The 13,078-nt window shown below is 43.9% G+C and overlaps 1 protein-coding gene across 1 annotated transcript in view; it reads left to right on the forward strand.

The window, feature by feature from the left end:
- The first annotated feature begins 1,970 nt into the window (after positions 1-1,970).
- LOC127913954 (melatonin receptor type 1A-A-like) overlaps positions 1,971-13,078 on the forward strand; it is a 40,561-nt gene continuing 29,453 nt past the window's right edge. The window contains exon 1 of the mRNA XM_052488036.1: positions 1,971-2,332. Coding sequence (XP_052343996.1) covers positions 2,146-2,332 — 187 coding nt within the window. The 5' untranslated portion in view covers positions 1,971-2,145. The remainder of the gene's footprint in view (positions 2,333-13,078) is intronic.

A 13,078-nucleotide genomic window follows, 5' to 3' on the forward strand; every position in this document is an offset into this window, starting at 1 on the left:
CAACAGTCACCCACGAAGCATCGTTACCCATCGCTCCACAAAAGCCGCGGCCTGTGCAGAGCAAGGGGAACTACTACTTCAAGGTCTCAGAGCAAGTGACGTCACCGATTGAAAAGCTATTTAGCGCGCACCACCGCTAACTAAGCTAGCCGTTTCACATCCGTTACGTGTGTGTGAGTGAGTCAGTGAGTGGTGCAATTCTCTTCCTAATCATGCTCCATCACATTGAGCTCTTGTCTGGATTTTTTTTCTCATTTTGTCTGTCATAGTTGAAGTGTACCTATGATGAAAATTACAGGCCTCTCTCATCTTTTTAAGTGGGAGAACTTGCACAATTTGTGGCTGACTAAATACTTTTTTGCCCCACTGTAGATACAGGTATACAGACTCGTAGATACACACAGTGATGAAAACCATTACTAAGGCTTGCTGAGGTCAAGTAGGAGGGGCAATCAATATGTGGGGTGGGACATTATCTTGATGAATTACCAAATGCAAAGTAGCATTGAATCCTTCTTCATTAGATTGTTGGCTCATTTATCTGCAGTTAAGAACACTGGTAACAAAAAACAATTTTCTGTTCCTTTTTTCCAAGAATCTCACTGTTCAACCTTTGGTTATAAACAGAGTCGCAACAATAAGAAACGGACTGTAAGATTTTCGTATAGCTGCAATATTGAGGACCTTGGTTTTAAAGATATGGTCATGAAACCTACTTTAGATTACTTTGTATTGACAACTTTGACATATTTGAAAAGAGGAAATATCTGTTTTTCTACTCTGCCTTTAAAGGGGCAATCTGTGATTACATTCCTTTACTGTTAAATGAACACTGAGTGTCTGAAACATTAGGAGCACCTTCCTCATATTGAGTTGCACCCCCTTTCGCCCTCCAAACAGCCTCATTTCTACGGGGCATGGACTCTACAAGGTGTTGAAAGTGTTCCACAGGGATGCTGCCCCATGTTGACTCCAATGCTTCCCACAGTTGTGTTAAGTTTGGGTGCTGGACCACTCTTGAAACTGTTGAGCGTTAAAAAAAACCCAGCAGTGTTGCAGTTCTTGACACACTCAAACTGGTGAGCCTGGCACATACTAACACACCGCGTTTGATCTGTTGTCTTGCCCATTCACCCTCTGAATGGCACACATACACAATCCATGTCTCAATTGTCACAAAGCATAAAAACCTTCTTTAACCTGTCGCCTACCCTTCAACTACACTGGTTGAAGTGGATTTAACAAGTTACATCAATAAGGGATCATAGCTTTCTTCTGGGTTCACCTGGTCAGTCCATGTCATGGAAAGAGAAGGTGTTCATAATGTTTTGTACGCTGTGTTCTGTATAGCCATTGATTCTTCAAGAATATAACTTAACCTCATGAGATCAGTTCAACTGTCTTACCCCATCAGAACCCAACATATAAGCTTGTTTTATTATTTTGTTTGTAAGCAATGTTATTGTAATGTAAACCATCACTGTATGCCCACAAAACACGGTTCAAACTATAATTGTGATGTAATGGATGGTCAGTCCTTGCATCCATATCGCTGTCTATGAATTGGAAAGGGGTTTACATTTCTCCAGCCCTATTCCTCAGCTGTTTACCGAAACAGTGGCGGGGTTTTATAAAATAAAGGGTCACTACAGATTACAGAAGGATACGATAGTATAAATACAGTGTAATACACTCTTCTAATAAAATCTATGGGTTGGTATAAATAAAGCATGAATGACTGACAGTAATGAATGAACACATTAATAAATTATAGACTCGTGCGAGTGAAAAGCGTCGTGAAGACTTGATATGGATTGAGCACCAGCTTCAAACATGGAGTGGAGAAGTGCTTACCACGTTCGACCACTAGGTGGCAGTATTTCCATCACTTAGGCTACAGTTTAGTCTTGGAATCCGGCACTGAAGTTGCCGCGGAATGTGACAGACGCGCAAAGTGATGGAAGACGATGCAGGGCTATAAAAGTGTAGCTGCGTGTCGTGGCAGAATAATTGAACTTGGGCACTCAGAAGAGGACCAAGCTACAACAGGTGAAATAGAAGTTTCAGCTGCGCAAAGACGGCTACTATGGAGCGCAAACCTGAGATGTATTACGAGACTGAGAGAAGGTGAAGAGATACGATAAAATGATAAGAAATGAAAGCGGTCTGACGAACGGTTCTTCAGTGGCCCCCCACGACACTAACCTGAATCGCCCTCCATGGGTTGCGACAACTTTGGGATGCTTTCTGATTTTCACCATTGTCGTTGATATTTTGGGCAACCTCTTGGTCATTATCTCCGTGTACAGAAACAAAAAACTCAGAAACGCAGGTAAGTCAAAGTAGCCTAACCCAATAAAATGTATGTATTTTGAAAAACATACTGCCATTTACTGTAGTCTTTTACAACCAAATGAAACTTATTTGTCTATCTTCATGTCTTAGTTGTATCACCCTGTTGCAGGAGAACTTTCCTGTAATGCAGGAGATTAAAAACTTTTAGTGTATTTAAGGTTTAAAAAGGCTTCTGAAGTTTGTAATTTCCCCTTTGATATTTCAGACATGATTTTCTCTTACTTTTTTGTTGGGTTTGCTACATTCTTCTAAATTCATTATAATTCACATAACCCACACTTCCTGTTGCTGCAGGATTATTTTCTTGCTTCAGCAAACTGGCTCAAATTAAGATCCTACATCTGTATTCTGCATAAGTACAAGCCACAGAGATGTCCTGTGGATGTCCTGCCTTGCCGGCCCTGGACATAAGCGACATAGGCGGTCGCAGAGGGCCCTCGACAGACCCTCACTTAGGAACTCAGTCTGTTGAGCGTTAGAATAGTAAAATACACAAGGTGCAATTTCATCAGCAGTGTTCCTCGTGTTATGTCAGTCACTGACAGTCACTCAATTAGCCCATGTCAGCAAAAAAAAAAATAGATTAGCAAATTAGTCTACCCAGCTATCTAAACTTGTAGTAATCATGGCCGATTTTCTGACCGGGCACGTTTCAAGTGCCTGGTCCTCTACGTTCTAAAATTAATTTCCTGCAATGCTACACATTTTACAATGGGGTGTAGAGAAAATGTTGCAGTTTCAAAGCAACTTTTCTCAAATTCTACACATTTTGCCATGGCTTATACCATGTTAATATTATATCTGATTCAGAGTGACCTTTCATTCTCTTCTCATTATTGTAACCTCATTCTGTTCAGCATCACAGAGCAGATGTTTTAAATATGTTTATTTATTGAACTAGGCAAGTCAGTTAAGAACAAATTGTTATTTATAATGACTGCCTACCCTGGCAATGCCGGGCCAATTGTGCACCACCCTATGGGACTCTCAATCACAGCCAGATGTTATGCAGCCAAGATTCGAAACAGGTACTGCAGTGACGCCTCTTGCACTGAGATGCGGTGTCTTAGGCCACTGTGCCACTCAGGAGCCCGATATCCTGTGTGTTCAACATCACAGAGAAAATCTATCATCATTACTGTAACCTCAATCTGTTATAATATATTCACCTTCACAGAGAAAATCTATCCTCATTACTGTAACCTCATTCTGTTCAGCATCACGGAGTAGATCTATCCTCATTACTGTAACCTCATTCTGTTCAGCATCACAGAGTAGATTTATCCTCATTACTGTAACCTCATTCTGTTCAGCATCACGGAGTAGATCTATCCTCATTACTGTAACCTCATTCTGTTCAGCATCACAGAGTAGATCTATCCTCATTACTGTAACCTCATTCTGTTCAGCATCACGGAGTAGATCTATCCTCATTACTGTAACCTCATTCTGTTCAGCATCACAGAGTAGATCTATCCTCATTACTGTAACCTCATTCTGTTCAGCATCACAGAGTAGATCTATCCTCATTACTGTAACCTCATTCTGTTCAGCATCACAGAGTAGATCTATCCTCATTACTGTAACCTCATTCTGTTCAGCATCACAGAGAAGATCTATCCTCATTACTGTCACTTTATTCTGTTCAGCATCACAGAGTGGATCTATCCTCATTACTGTAACCTCATTCTGTTCAGCATCACGGAGTAGATCTATCCTCATTACTGTAACCTCATTCTGTTCAGCATCACAGAGTAGATCTATCCTCATTACTGTCACTTTATTCTGTTCAGCATCACAGAGTAGATCTATCCTCATTACTGTAACCTCATTCTGTTCAGCATCACGGAGTAGATCTATCCTCATTACTGTAACCTCATTCTGTTCAGCATCACAGAGTAGATCTATCCTCATTACTGTCACTTTATTCTGTTCAGCATCACAGAGTAGATCTATACTCATTACTGTAATTTATTCTGTTCAGCATCACAGAGTAGATCTATCCTCATTACTGTAACCTCATTCTGTTCAGCATCACAGAGAAGATCTATCCTCATTACTGTCACTTTATTCTGTTCAGCATCACAGAGAAGATCTATCCTCATTACTGTCACTTTATTCTGTTCAGCATCACAGAGTGGATCTATCCTCATTACTGTAACCTCATTCTGTTCAGCATCACGGAGTAGATCTATCCTCATTACTGTAACCTCATTCTGTTCAGCATCACAGAGTAGATCTATCCTCATTACTGTCACTTTATTCTGTTCAGCATCACAGAGTAGATCTATACTCATTACTGCCAATTTATTCTGTTCAGCATCACAGAGAAAATCTATCCTCATTACTGTCAACTTATTCTGTTCAGCATCACAGACAATGTTCCCTCAAAAAAATTTTGGTACTGAAAATTCTGTGCAACTTCCAGCATGCGTTTACTTTGAACACTGAAGCTGTACCCGCTTTAAGTTACAGTTTGAACAGTAGTCAAGTAGGCTACTGTAGCTATTTTATCATAATGTAGTGGCTGGTAGGCCGGAGTGGCTGGTAGGCCTACAATGGAGAAAATGCATCCCATAGCATTTTAACATGTAAATAGCTGTTATATCATTCAGGTAACATTCCATGAGACTTTGGAGAGAAAAAAACATACAGGGCTTGAGATTAACCTGTTCGTCCACTTGTTCTTCATATAAGGAGGTTACTGAACATGTTCTTCTGTTGTTTGATGCAAGAAACACTTTACAAAATAAAATGCATTATTATTCCCATACCATTGTTACAGAGAATCAGAGAAATTATGCTACCCTCTGCCTATTGGCTACTTAGCTTATTCAAGCCTCTCTCAAAATACAACACTGCCCCTTTAAGACAAAAAAAACTCTGAACCTGACTCGCATTTCAAATATGTCTAGAAGTGTACATGTTTTGTGCTCTTGAAGAAGAAATCACTCCCCCATTGCTGATTACAAATGATCTATAACTGGGCTAATAACTCGCTAACTAGCAAAGGATATGAAGAAATGTGCACACGTGGCCACATGCAGCCCTTATGCTTATGCTGTAAACACAGTCCAGTTCAAAGTGAATGGCCACAGATCCATATATGGCAATGGTCTATTTGCATATATGCCTCCTGCAGCTTTGATTGGTTATGGCATTTTGTTTTGGTATGTTGCATTGAAAGTGGCTAATATTGCGTTGAATCGATCACAATTCCCACAGTAAAAGGAAACATTGAGAGTGCTAACTAATGGGGAAAACTCTAGAAAGTTAAGTGAAGTTCAACCTCATAATTCTCTGTGCAGGCTGATATTTCTTCTGCGCGGCAGTCCCGGGGGAGCTGAGGGAACATTGATCACAGAGTAGATTTATCCTCATTACTGTAACCTTATTCTGTTCTCAATCACAGAGAAGATATGAATGATGTGTGAAACAGGCTAGCTGCTGTGTGTGGTCACACCTCATGATACAGACAGGTGTGTGTTGTTGTGGAGGCTCAAGTGGCAATTTAATGATCCTCAAGGGCAACATTGACTGGTATTGGTGCAGGTACTGTAGTGCTGTAAGTGTCATCAGTAGGGTTGCAAAATTCCGAGAACTTTCAATAAATTCACTGGTTTTCCAGAAATCTTGGTGGGGGGATTTCTGGTAAATCAGGTAATTTATTGAAAGTTCCTGAAAGATTGTAACCCTAGTTGTAAAGCCAACATCTATTCTGTAGAGCTGCTGTTATTTTACTCCATGACGTCCTTTTCATTTGAGTTAACCTTCATTGTTGGAACCTTGGGTTACCACATGAGCAGAAAACAATCCTATTGCTGCTTAGGCCACTATTTTTAGTGATTGGCTCCTTGTCAAACAGATCAATAAAATCTAAATTAATTGGTCGCGTACACATGTTATTGCAGGTGCAGCAAAATGTTTATGTTTGTAGCTCCAACATTCAGCAATATCAAGCAATATCTAGCAATACACTAACAATACAATAACACTACAATAACAATAAAATACAATAACATTACAATACAATAATAATACAATAATAATACAATAACAATACAATAACAATACAATAACAATACAATACAATAACACTACAATAACAATAAAATACAATAACATTACAATACAATAATAATACAATAACAATACAATAATAATACAATAATAATACAATAACAATACAATAACATTACAATACAATAATAATACAATAACAATACAATAACATTACAATACAATAACAATACAATAACATTACAATACAATAATAATACAATAACAATACAATAACAATACAATAACAATACAATAACAATACAATACAATAACACTACAATAACAATAAAATACAATAACATTACAATACAATAATAATACAATAATAATACAATAACAATACAATACAATAACATTACAATACAATAATAATACAATAACAATACAATAACACTACAATAACAATAACACTACAATAACACTACAATAACAATACAATACAATAACATTACAATACAATAATAATACAATAACAATACAATAACACTACAATAACACTACAATAACAATACAATACAATAACAATACAATACAATACAGTAACAATACAATAACAATAACAATAACACTACAATAACAATACAATAACAATACAATAACACTACAATAACACTACAATAACACTACAATAACATTACAATACAATAACATTACAATAACACTACAATAACACTACAATAACAATACAATAACAATACAATAACAATACAATACAATAACAATACAATACAATACAATAATAATACAATAACAAAACAATAACACTACAATAACAATACAATAACAATACAATACAATAACAATACAATACAATAACAATACAATAACAATACAATAACAATACAATACAATAACAATACAATAACAATACAATAACAATAACAATACAATACAATAATAATACAATAACAATACAATAACAATAACAATACAATACAATAACAATACAATACCAATACAATAACAATGCAATAACACTACAATAACAATACAATAACAATACAATAACAATACAATACAATAACAATACAATAACAATACTATAACAATAACAATACAATAACAATAACACTACAATAACAATACAATACAATAACAATACAATAACAATACAATACAATAACAATACAATAACAATACAATACAATAACAATACTATAACAATAACAATACAATAACAATACAATAACACTACAATACAATAACAATACAATAACAATACAATAACATTACAATACAATAATAATACAATAACAATACAATAACACTACAATAACAATACAATAACAATAACAATAACAATAACACTACAATAACACTACAATAACAATACAATACAATAACAATACAATAACACTACAATAACAATACAATAACACTACAATAACAATACAATAACACTACAATAACACTACAATAACAATACAATAACACTACAATAACACTACAATAACAATACAATAACAATACAATAACAATACAATAACACTACAATAACACTACAATAACACTACAATAACAATACAGTAACAATACAGTAACAATACAATAACAATACAATAACAATACAATAACAATACAATAACACTACAATAACACTACAATAACAATAACAATACAATACAATAACACTACAATAACAATACAATAACAATAAAATACACTACAATAACAATACAATAACAATAACAATACAATAACAATAACAATACAATAACAATAACACTACAATAACAATACAATACAATAACAATAACAATACAATAACAATAACAATACAATAACAATACAATAACAATATAATAACAATACAATAACAATAACAATGCAATAACACCACAATAACAATAACAATACAATAACAATACAATAACAATAACAATACAATACAATAACACTACAATAACAATAACACTACAATAACAATAACAATACAATAACAATACACACATAATACATAAAAAGACAAAGGGATAAAGACCTCTGAACGAGCAACATTGGACCCAGCGGATAGTTTCTCTTGTGTCGTGTTCGTGGAGGGGTTATCGCTGGTGCTACCATAAAAACCTTCTGGTACCCTCCTCCTCTGCCAGTTAGACAGGATGGCTTCGTGTTGATCATTTTCTGGCCTGGGGAATCACCTTTGCTACAAAGTACAGTCACAGTTTAATCTAGAAATGTATTCATATTGCATTCTTTAATCTGCACCAAAGGGGGAATGGCAGCCTCCAGATTATTCATTAGTGCTTTATAACATAACGTTTAGATATAAATACAGTCACTTTATGGTTTATTTATTTAGGAGAATATACAGTATATGTGCATAATGCATTGTAGAGCCTACATGCTGTTAAATCTGACTGTGACTCCTGGACACTGAAACACCAGCTCTCTCCATGACATAGACTGACCAGGTGAGTCCAGTTCAGTGCTATGATCCCTAATATATATGCAACCAATGCTTATACAGTACTTACCTGGACTGAATATAAATTGTTGCCAATTACCATCAAGTTAAGTGCTTGAATATAACGTACTGATAAGCACAGAGAAAATTGAATTGCCCGTTTAAAGTCAGCTAAATATTTTCTGATATTGTAAAAATTATTGTCAGCAATTTTAGAAGTGTTTGTAAATTTAGTGCAGGAGGGAGTATAGTAGTAGTCTCATGTTTAAAAATAACTTTGCTTTGGAAATTACATTTTTGCAAATGTCTCTCTCTCCTCCACGTCTCTCTCTCCCTCCCCCACGTCTCTCCCTCTCCCCCCACGCCTCTCTCTCTCCCCCACGTCTCTCTCTCCCTCCCCCACGCCCCGCTCTCTCTCCCAATGCCTCCCTCTCTCTCCCTCCCACGCCTCTCTCTCCCCACTCCCCTGTCTCTCTCCCCACGCCTCTCTCTCCCCACTCCTCGCTCTCTCTCCCAATGCCTCCCTCTCTCTGCCTCCCACGCCTCTCTCTCTCTTTCCCCACACCTCTCTCTCTTTCCCCCACGACTTACTCTCTCTCTGCCTGCCACACCTCTCTCTCTGTCCCCTATGCCTCGCTCTCTCTCTGCCTCCCACGCCTCTCTCTCTCTCCCCCATGCCTCTCTCTCTCCCCATGCCTCGCTCTCTCCCCCATGCCTCTCTCTCTCTCCCCATGCCTCGCTCTCTCTCTGCTTCCCACGCCTCTCTCTCCCCACACCTCGCTCTCTCTCCCCACGCCTCTCTCTCCCCACACCTAGCTCTTTCTCCCCACGCCTCTCTCTCCCCACACCTCGCTCTCTCTCCCCACGCCTCTCTCTCTCCCCCCACGCCTCTCTCTCTCACCCACGCCTCACTCTCTCTCCCAATGCCTCCCTCTCTCTTCCTCTCTCTGCCTCCCACGCCCCTCTCTCTCTCTCTGCTTTCCACACCTCTTTCTCTCTCTTTCCACGCCTCGCTCTCTCTCTCCACACCTCGGTCTCTCTCCCATGCCTCGGTCTCTCTCCCCACGCCTCTCTCTCTCCTTCTCTCTCCCCCACGCCTCTCTCTCCCCACACCTCTCTCTCTCCCCCATGCCTCTCTCTCTCTCTCCCCCATGCCTCGCTCTCTCTCTGCCTCCCATGCCTCTCTCTCTCCCCACGCCTCTCTCTCTCCCCCACGCCTCTCTCTCTGCCTCCCATGCCTCTCTCTCTCTCCCCACGCCTCTCTCCCTCACGCCTTGCTCTATCCCCCATGCCTCTCTCTCTCCCTCTCTCTCTCCCCACGCCTCTCTCTCTCCCCCACGCCTCGCTCTATCTCCCAATTGCCTCCCTCTCTCTCCCTCTCTCTCTCCCTCTTTCTCCCCACGCCTCGGTCTCTCCTCCACACCTCGCTCTCACTCACAACACCGCGCTCTCTCTTCCAATGCCTCCCTCTCTCTCCCTCTCTCTGCCTCCCACGCCTCGCTCTCTCTCCCAATGCCTCCCTCTCTTTCGCTCTCTCTGCCTCCCACGCCTCTCTTTCTCTCTTCCCACGACTCTCTCTCTCCCGCTCTCTCTCTCTGCCTCCCACACCTCTTTCTCTACCTCTCTCTCCCCACGCCTCACTCTCTCTCTGCCTCCCACGCCTCGCTCTCTCTCCCCACGCCTCTCTCTCCCTCTCTCCCCCCTGCCTCGCTCTCTCTCTGCCTCCCACACCTCTCTATCCCCACGCCTCCCTCTCCCCCACGCCTCTCTCTCTCCCCACGCCTCTCTCTCTCCCCACGCCTCGGTCTCTCTCCCCACGCCTCTCTCTCTACCCCACGCCTCTCTCTCTCCCCCACGTCTCGCTCTCTCTCTGCTTCCCACGCCTCTCTCTCCCCACACCTCCCTCTCTCTCCCCACGCCTCTCTCTCCCCACACCTAGCACTCTCTCCCCACGCCTCTCTCTCTCCCCCACACCTCTCTCTCTCACCCACGCCTCACTCTCTCTCCCAATGCCTCCCTCTCTCTCCCTCTCTCTGCCTCCCACGCCCAGCTCTCTCTCTCTGCCTTCCACGCCTCTTTCTCTCTCTTTCCACACCTCGCTCTCTCTCTCCACGCCTCGGTCTCACTCCCCTCGCCTCTCTCTTTCCCCCACGCCTCTCTTTCTCCCCCACGCCTCGCTCTCTCTCCCAATGCCTCCCTCTCTCTCGCTCTCTCTCTCTCTGCCTCCCACGCCTCGGTCTCTCTCTCTGCCTCCCATGCCTCGGTCTCTCTCCCACGCCTCGGTCTCTCTCCCCACGCTTCTCTCTCTCCCCCACGCCTCTCTCTCTCCCCCACGTCTCGCTCTCTCTCTGCTTCCCACGCCTCTCTCTCCTCACACCTCGCTCTCTCTCCCCACGCCTCTCTCTCCCCACACCTAGCTCTTTCTCCCCACGCCTCTCTCTCCCCACACCTCGCTCTCTCTCCCCACGCCTCTCTCTCCCCACACCTCGCTCTCTCTCCCCACGCCTCTCTCTCCCCACACTGAGCTCTTTCTCCCCCACGCCTCTCTCTCCCACACCTCACTCTCTCTCCCCACGCCTCTCCCCCCACACCTAGCTCTCTCTCCCCACGCCTCTCTCTCTCCCCCACACCTCACTCTATCTCCCAATTGCCTCCCTCTCTCTCCCTCTCTCTCTCCCTCTTTCTCCCCACGCCTCGGTCTCTCCTCCACACCTCGCTCTCACTCACAACACCGCGTCTCTCTTCCAATGCCTCCCTCTCTCTCCCTCTCTCTGCCTCCCACGCCTCGCTCTCTCCCCAATGCCTCACTCTCTTTCGCCTCTCTGCCTCCCACGCCTCTCTTTCTCTCTTCCCACGACTCTCTCTCTCCCGCTCTCTCTGCCTCCCACACCTCTTTCTCTCTCTCTCTCCCCCACGCCTCCTCTCTCTCTCTGCCTCCACGCCTCTCTCTCCCCGACGCCTCTCTCCCTCTCTCTCCCCCATGCCTCGCTCTCTCTCTCTGCCTCCCACGCCTCTCTCTCCCCCCACGCCTCCCTCTCTCCCCCCACGCCTCTCTCTCTCTCCCCCCCACGCCTCTCTCTCTCCCCCACGCCTCGGTCTCTCTCCCCACGCCTCTCTCTCCCCCACGCCTCTCTGCCTGTCTCGCTCTCTCTCTGCTTCCCACACCTCTCTCTCCCCACACCTCGCTCTCTCTCCCCACGCCTCTCTCCCCACACCTAGCTCTCTCTCCCACGCCTCTCTCTCTCCCCCGCCTCCTCTCTCTCCCAATGCCTCCCTCTCCCTCTCTCTGCCTCCCACGCCTCTCTCTCCCCGACGCCTCTCTCTCCTCTCTCTCCCCCATGCCTCGCTCTCTCTCTGCCTCCCACGCTCTCTCCCCACGCCTCCCTCTCTCCCCCACGCCTCTCTCTCTCCCCCCACGCCTCTCTCCCCCACGCCTCGGTCTCTCTCCCCACGCCTCTCCCTCCCCCGCCTCTCTGCCTGTCTCCTGCTTCCCACACCTCTCTCCCCACACTCGCTCTCTCCCCCACGCCTCTCTCTCCCCACACCTAGCACTCTCTCCCCACGCCTCTCTCTCCTCTCTCTCACCCACGCCTCACTCTCTCTCCCAATGCCTCCCCTCTCTCTCCCTCTCTCTGCCTCCCACGCCCAGCTCTCTCTCTCTGCCTTCCCGCCTCTTTCTCTCTCTTTCCACCTCGCTCTCTCTCTCCACGCCTCGGTCTCACTCCCCTCGCTCTCTCTTTCCCCCACGCCTCTCTTTCTCCCCCACGCCTCGCTCTCTCCCCCCAATGCCTCCCTCTCTCTCCTCTCTCTCTCTGCCTCCCACGCCTCGGTCTCTCTCTCTGCCTCCCATGCCTCGGTCTCTCCCCACGCCTCGCTCTCTCCCCACGCTTCTCTCTCTCCCACGCCTCTCTCTCTCCCCCACGTCTCGCTCTCTCTCTGCTTCCCACGCCTCTCTCTCCTCACACCTCGCTCTCTCTCCCCCACGCCTCTCTCCCCCACACCTAGCTCTTTCTCCCCACGCCTCTCTCTCCCCACACCTCGCTCTCTCTCCCCACGCCTCTCTCTCCCCACACCTCGCTCTCTCTCCCCACGCCTCTCTCTCCCCACACTGAGCTCTTTCTCCCCCACGCCTCTCTCTCCCCACACCTCACTCTCTCTCCCCACGCCTCTCTCTCCCCACACCTAGCTCTCTCTCCCCACGCCTCTCTCTCTCCCCCACACCTCACTCTATCTCCCAATTGCCTCCCTCTCTCT

This window comes from Oncorhynchus keta, chromosome 30 (genome assembly GCF_023373465.1).
Source record: "Oncorhynchus keta strain PuntledgeMale-10-30-2019 chromosome 30, Oket_V2, whole genome shotgun sequence".
Lineage (NCBI taxonomy): Eukaryota > Metazoa > Chordata > Actinopteri > Salmoniformes > Salmonidae > Oncorhynchus > Oncorhynchus keta.